Source organism: Triticum aestivum, chromosome 4B (assembly GCF_018294505.1).
Source record: "Triticum aestivum cultivar Chinese Spring chromosome 4B, IWGSC CS RefSeq v2.1, whole genome shotgun sequence".
Classification (NCBI taxonomy): Eukaryota; Viridiplantae; Streptophyta; class Magnoliopsida; order Poales; family Poaceae; genus Triticum; species Triticum aestivum.
In genome coordinates, this window is record NC_057804.1 from 92,517,042 (window position 1) to 92,524,661 (window position 7,620).

Sequence of the window (7,620 nt, forward strand, 5' to 3'; positions counted from 1 at the left end):
TGTTTAGGCTGGACGGTCCATCTCTGCTGCCTTTAAATGGCTTCTTCCGTTGACCGGGTTGAGAGCCCCTGAATCCGGCATTGACCGTCGTGTTCTCTAGGCTGTCATCATTGTTTCAATGCTTGTTTTTGTTGCGCCGTGGCTTCCCGTTGCCATCCTTGACTTTGGATGTGCCTGGGTCGCTGGTGCCGCTACGAGCCAGCCAGCTGTCCTCGCCCGCGCAAAAGCGGGTCATGAGGCTTGTTAAGGCTGCCATTGTCCTCAGCTTTTCTTGGCCGAGGTGTCTGGGAAGCCATTCGTCCTGGATACTGTGTTTGAAGGCCGCTAAGGCTTCAGCGTCCGGGCAATCGACTATTTGAATTCTTCTTAGTAAGAAATTTGTTCCAGAGTTTTCGGGCTGACTCTCCAGGCTGTTGAATTATGTGACTTAGGTCGTCTGCGTCCGGAGGTCGGACATAGGTCCCTTGAAAATTAGCCCTAAAAGCATCCTCAAGTTCTTCCCAACTTCCAATTGAGTTTTCAGGAAGGCTTTTCAACCAGTGCCGAGCTGGTCCCTTCAATTTGAGGGGTAGATATTTAATGGCGTGGAGATCATCTTCGCCAGCCATGTGGATATGGAGAATGAAGTCCTCAATCCAGACCCCAGGGTCTGTCGTTCCGTCGTATGCCTTTATATTCACGGGCTTAAATCCTTCCGAAAATCATGGTCCAGCACCTCATCGGTGAAGCACAAGGGGTGTGCGGCACCCCTGTATTTGGACGTGTCATGGCATGCTGTCGACGGTTGTTGTGTTCGGTTCTGATTCCTAGCTGGTGTTCGATCAATGTGATCGTTTCGGTAGCTATGATCCTGTGCTGAAGCGCGCTTCCTAGATCCATAGATGGATCTGGCCATACCGGACTTTTTTTCCAGGAGCTCACATAAATCGTGTGCTAACTTGTGTGCGGCATCATTGGCCGTCTTGTCACGACCACGGGGTGGTTGGTCCGGCTGATCGGTCGTTTTTGGCTGAATGGGCTCTATGGCCTCGTCGTCGAATTCGGGCAGCAGCTTGCGCTTTGGATAGCTCTTTGTGTGACGATCGCTGCCGTATTTTTCTTCTGTGTCGAGCACTTTGTTCCACCTGCGGTTGAGCGTATCCTGCGCGGCCTTAAGCCTTTGCTTCTGCTTCTTTAGGCTCCTCGCGATGGCGACAAGCCTTCTGTGGAGGTTCTCTTGTTGCAAGAGTTTTTCTCGGATGATGAGTGCATCATCGTCCGGGCTGTTCTCTTCTCCGGAGACAGGTTGGTGAATTTTACCCTCGGGATCGGCGTCATCTGACGCCTGCTCTGGACTATGCTCATCGTCCCCTGGCTCATCCTGCTCCATCGCTGGGTCCATGGGGTCGTCGTTTCCTTTGGAGTCAACTGGGGTATTATTATGTCTTGCGTTGTTGTCGTTGTTTTTACTGTGGCGGGATTTAGAGCGGCGTCTATGGCGCCGCTTTGGTGGCTTATCGAGGGGATTATCCTTCGTTGCATCATCACCATCGCCTTCTTTTGGTGTATCCACCATGTATATACCATATGATGAGGTGGCAGTCTAGCGCCCAGTGGGCGGTGGTTCCTGTTCTTCTCCTGCGTCGTCGTAAATACCGTCGACGTCTTCGGAGTCGAAATTGAGCGTGTCGGTTAAGTCATCGACAATGGCTATGAAGTGGGTGGTGGGCGGGGAACAAATTTTTTCGTCGTCCGCTTCCCACTCGAGCCGGACATAGTTCGGCCAAGAATCTCCCGACAAGGAAAGAGACCTTAATGAATTTAGCACATCACCTAAGGGCGAGTGCTGAAAAATATCCGCGGAGGTGAACTCCATGATCGGTGCCCAATCAGATTCGATAGGCACAGACGTACGCGGTTCGGATCTTGTAGCCAGAGGCGAGTCCGAGGGTCCGATGACGCCACCCTCACAGGAGGTGGGATCGGTGTTCGGCTCCAACGCCGATGAGTGTGCGGCCTCCGTGGCGGGGTCTATCCACCCGTCCTTGGAAGGCACGATCTGCTCCGGATTGATTCCTGTCGCCACCGCAGGCGCGATCTCCCGAATAGTGTTTGATGGTAGATCAAAGCCATCCCGTCGTGACCGTCCAGTGCGCCTGTCATGGGCTCGAATCTGTCGAAGACCAAGTCTTCAAGGATGTCGGCAATATAGTTCAAGCTTCCAAACCTGACCTGATGGCCAGGGGCATAGCTATCGATCTGCTCCAGATGGCCAAGCGAGTTGGCCCGCAGTACGAAGCCGCCGAATACGAAGATCTGTCTGAGAAGGAAAACCTCCCCCTGGACAGCATCATTGAAGATGATCGAAGGAGCCATCAAGCCTTACAACGATGACACAGTGGAACTCTCAATGAAAGCACCAATGTCGGTGTCAAAACCGGCGGATCTCGGGTAGGGGGTCCCGAACTGTGCGTCTAAGGCTAATGGTAACAGGAGGCAGGGGACACGATGTTTTACCCAGGTTCGGGCCCTCTCGATGGAGATAATACCCTACTTCCTGCTTGATTGATCTTGATGATATGAGTATTACAAGAGTTAATCTACCACGAGATCGTAGAGGTTAAACCCTAGAAGCTAGCCTATGGTTATGATTGTTGTCCTACGGACTAAACCCTCCGGTTTATATAGACACCGGAAGGGGCTAAGGTTACACAGAGTCGGTTACAGAGAAGGAAATCTACATATCCGAACTGCCAAGCTTGCCTTCCATGCAAAGGAGAGTCCCATCCGGACACGGGACGAAGTCTTCAATCTTGTATCTTCATAGTCCAACAGTCCGGCCAAAGTATATAGTCCGGCTGTCCGAGGACCCCTTAATCCAGGACTCCCTCAGCCGTCCCCTACATGTAGGCGCTGGTTAATCCCCCATTTCCTCCTTCTCTTCCTCCCATATTGCTCGTGCACCGGGTGAAAACCCAAATCCCTCTGGATTGGGCGGCAGCGACGTTGTGGGTATCGTCACCTTCAAGGAGGTGTCATCTTTGGTGAGCTTTGGGGGGAAGCGCGCTTGTCCTGGTCAGGGGTTGTTGGCGGTGAGGTCAGAAACATCGTGTTGGCGCCGGCGGCGAGGCCGCACAATTTCTCATTTTTTGTGGAGGCTCATGGTTACTGGTGTTGTCTTCGCCAATCGGGCAGGGGATAGGGTTCCCCTCCCAGGGTTGTCTTTGCTCGCCAATGGTGGCATGATCTCGGTTCTTAGCTACGTGAACTTGGTGTCGCCCCCAGCTCCGTTGCGGTTGCATTCCTTCCTTTACCGCTTGGCCATCAACAGCCTTGCCGTGTAGTTTGCTTCTCCTCGTGTGCAGCTCTCATGTAGTGCCGATGCTCCCCTTGGCTAAGCTCGCCGTTGTTTGGTGGTGGTGTCCTGAAGTGGTCTTCCGGATGGCAATGGCGCCGATCACACTTTAGCCCTCGGGTGGGCGTCTCCACCTTTCGGCGGATCGGCGCCCTTCATGCCAGGGCGAGGGGGCAGGGAGCCCCCTTCGGAGGTGGAGGAGGTTGACATCGACGGCCAGAGCTCATGGAGCTGACAAAGGCGCTCCGCCAGCTACTAGATGATTCTTCCCCAAGCTATGCTGGTGTCCTGCGTGGTGCTCTGCCCGCTATGGAGGGCTTCTTCAACTTCTAGCTGTATTAGTGCTTTAGTTTTCATATCTTGGCTAGTAGTTTGTGGTAGCCTGTTAGCTATTTACTCATCATCTTGTATCATCTTGCTGTTTCTTTTCCTTTTTCTTTGCTGCTCGATGTAATCCTGGCCTGTTGATGGTTTTGTTAATTCAAAGCCGGGCTCTTCTTGAGGCTTCGTTTAAAAAAATACATGTATGTACATTTTCATAAAAAAACATGTATGTGACAACATTGTGTTTTCATAATGAAAAAACATGTACATGACAAGTTTCTATGTTCCAAAAAAGGCATATACACATATATTTGTATGTGACGTTACATCTTTAAATCTTGGCCATTAATCTTCAAAATTAATGGTGTGATATAATTTAATATATGTGGATGAATGTGATGGCTTGTTTGACTTCTATTTTAATTATATAAAGATAGAAGATTCTGAATGCCTCACAAATAGTGTCCAGTTGGACGGAGTATGCTGGCGGTTAGTTACTCCAGATCTTCCCAACTCAAAGAAAAAAAGTTACTCGAAATCTTCTGCAGTTGCAGTGTGTCCACACCATCGATTTCGTTTTAGCACAAGCATGCAGGTGATATACATACATATACAGGGACAAAAAGACATTGGAGATATAAATTTGCTCCTAAACGAAAAAACAAACATATGCATATGTACAGGTGATAAATTTAGGAGCTCTCTACAGTTCACCATCCCCGTCTTCATCTCTCCCTCATCAGCTTTGATTTGTTAGTCCAACCTTCTCCGTGACACCCTTCTCTGCATACTCTGCCCCAAAGATCCGAGGCCGGTCAGCAGGATTATTGTCCTCGCTCACCAGGATTCAGTTCCAAAAAAATGCTAATTATCCGCACGGGTGCTCACGTTCTTCCTCAACGATTTGCAGAGCTCTGCCCTTGTTCCCAAAAATGTTGCGAGTATGCATCCTCTCCGTCTGGTTCATTCGTCGTGCTATATCGTGAACCTCTTGAGGTCGACAACCATGACGATGATGTCATCCCTGCTCCCTCTACACCGCGCCATGTCCACGAGCTCCTTGCAGCACCCTGTGGAGTCACGACCGGCGCTGCTCCTCGAGACGGCGTCCACCGCCTCCTGGTTGGACACCTTGTTCCAGAGGCCGTCGGAGGCGAGGACGAGGAACTCGCAGCCGGCGGTGAGGGGAAGCCTCCTGATCTCCGGCTCAGAGATCACCCACCGCTTGAGGTCGGCGTCGCCGAACGCCCGCGACACGGCCAGGCAGTCCTGCACCCTCCACATGCCGTTGCTGCCGCAGCTCACGTAGCCACCCTGCACGAATTTTGGCTGTCAGTCAGCTGCCTTTCTTCTCGACGATCGGTGTGACGTTGCGTCTTGTGTGCATGCATGACAGGTTTACTGAATATATATGTGCGCATGTGCGTACCGAGTTCTCGATGCGGGACCTCTCGTCCTCCCTCGCGGCGGTGTGGTCGGAGGTCACGGCAGTCGCCACGCCGTCGCGGCACATGACGGCACGGCAGTCGCCGAGGTTCGCCACGTAGATGTCGCCGTCCTTGACCAGCGCCGTTGCGGCACATGAGCCACCTCTCAGGCCCTGCGTTCACGATGGACAAACAAAGAGTTAAATTCCTGCAACGTGTCATTAACATTTCTACTAGAAAAAGAAGATACTACGTTTTTGTCCTCTCAGTTGTTCCTAGTTACAGGTTTTCCATTTTAACTCCAAATTCAGACAGTTTGATTCATACTTTCAGCATCAAACGGATTTGAACTCTGAATTGAAAACAATGGTGCGCGTGGGCGCATGCTAACATTAACATAGCTGTCGAACGTAGCAATCGCCAGTCACCAGAGGCGACACCTGGGCACCTGGGACACGGCGAAGGGAGCACTTGTAGTATACAATCTAAGCCAGCATCTTTCTCTGTCGCAATCATAGCAACGAACAAACCCTAACGGAGTAGTAGTGGACACCGCCATTGTCGGCATGCTACACGCATCGCACAGCAGGAGGAGTCTGCATGCGTTGACGCGTTCAACTCGGACAAGAGAGATGGACCTGGTAAAAACAAAAGTACACACCTGCTTCACGAGCTCGCTGTCGGTGGCCAAGTAGGCGGCTCTGATGGCCGCCGAGACAGCATCCGTCGACCACGACGACGGCTCTGCCTCCTGCGCCTCCTCCGTCGTCGTGGCCAGCACAGCAGCGACCACGCTCTTGCCGAGGTGGTCGGAGACGAAGTCCACCGCTGCGCGGCCGCCGTGTCCGTCGTACACACCGTAGAATGCCTGCAACGACGAAAGCATTTTGTTATTCCCTTGTTGGGCGGCGTACATCTTTATTGCCTATGTCATGTGTACTCTGACTGAGTCAGTTCAACAAGATAAGGGTGCTTATTCCAAATCATAACTAGTGCCACGTTCAGCACAAAAGTCAACGTCTCCCTACACTGTTTGCACAAATGTGCAACTCCCTCAAATTTTTATATACAAGGTCATTAGTTTTACCAACAAAATGTAAGTTATATGACATAAAAAGTATGTCACTGAATGCACAGTTCATATAACTTTTCAATGCTATATTTTTTATGACATATAACCCATCTTTTGTTAACCAAAATTATATCACAAAAAATGAAGTGGGTATGTATACAAAAATGGAGGGAGTTTGTACTTAGCAGTAAAAATGATAGACTAATTTATGATGAAAAAAGTTCATATTTTGGGGAACCTTTACCCCTTTAGACGATTTTTACGAAGGAAAAATTGTGTATTTGATTTTAAAATTCTGGAAAAACAATCATGCATATAGTATATATGTTGCTACTAACCATTGATCTATGAAAATGAAACATCAAATGGGCTACTCTTTTCGCTAGTTGTAAATGATGATCTCTTAACTTTGGGGTGACCCATGGCTCATTCTTAGAAATACATCAGAGCAAGGTTATCTAATATTTGTTTTACATGTAAGTGTCCTAAAGTATGATGGTTCTCATAGGTGACTTACAAAATAGTTATTTCTCTCCCCCGAGAAATAGAAAAACTGTTTACCTTTGTACACTTGTCATAAATGGTCATATTTTCTTAAAACAAAAATTTAGTACATCCATATAATTGAGGCCATAGCTAGCATCTACAGTATGATTTTGTTGGATTTTCATAAACTTCCAGAAGCGATTTTGTCCTTCCAAAACTGAACTCAAGTTAAAGTGCACCGCCTTTACTATGATGCAAGGAAAAATGCAGGCATGATGATGATCCACCCGAAGTCTGAAGAGAAGATATCGATCAATGAGAAAAGAAGTTTACCAGCTGGGAATCTCCTCCAACTTTCTGAGCGATCACGCCATATGCATCCTCCATTGCATGTCTCGCCCCTCTCCTGCTCGCCAACCAAAACCCTTCCCCCTCCACCTCCACCTCGGCCTCCTTCTCGGCCACAACCGCCCCCCAGCCAGCCGCCACCTCGACGGCCTCAGGAGCGACGGGTATGACCAGCATCGACGGCCTCTTCCTCGCACCCCGCGCCGCCTTCTTCGCGGACTCGACCTGCTGCGCGCCGACACCACTGCCGTTGCACGCCGCAAAAGCGTCCACCGCCGGCGCAATCAGCAGCTGCTCCCTGGCCTCCCTCTGGTCACGCTCACGCAGCGCATCCCCTACGGTGATGCCGAGAGCCGGGTGCGCCTTCCTCCACATGGAGAGCGGCGCGGACGACGCAGGGGAGGTGGTGGCGGGCAGGGAGACCGGCGGGGAGCAGAGGACGGATGCCATGGCCTTGCGGAGGACGCGGACGAGGCGGGCGAAAGCAGCGACCACGGAGCAGAGGAACTGGACGGTGTACAATAGCATCGCCGGCGGGGTGGGGGGTGGATGGAGGCGGCAGAGGCAGTTGGACCAGCTAGCAATGGCTAAATCTGGGAGGAGATGAGAGGCTGCCACTAGCTGGCCGG

At 50.8% G+C, this 7,620-nt stretch overlaps 1 protein-coding gene across 1 annotated transcript; it reads right to left on the minus strand.

The window, feature by feature from the left end:
* Positions 1 to 4,210: 4,210 nt before the first annotated feature.
* Positions 4,211 to 7,620, minus strand: LOC123094534 (probable protein phosphatase 2C 74). Its single transcript, XM_044516518.1, has 4 exons — positions 6,977 to 7,620; positions 5,747 to 5,953; positions 5,088 to 5,258; positions 4,211 to 4,972 (listed from the first exon to the last, which is right to left on the minus strand). The coding sequence occupies exons 1-4, from the start codon at positions 7,517 to 7,519 to the stop codon at positions 4,634 to 4,636; spliced, it is 1,260 nt and encodes a 419-aa protein (XP_044372453.1). The 5' UTR covers positions 7,520 to 7,620; the 3' UTR covers positions 4,211 to 4,633.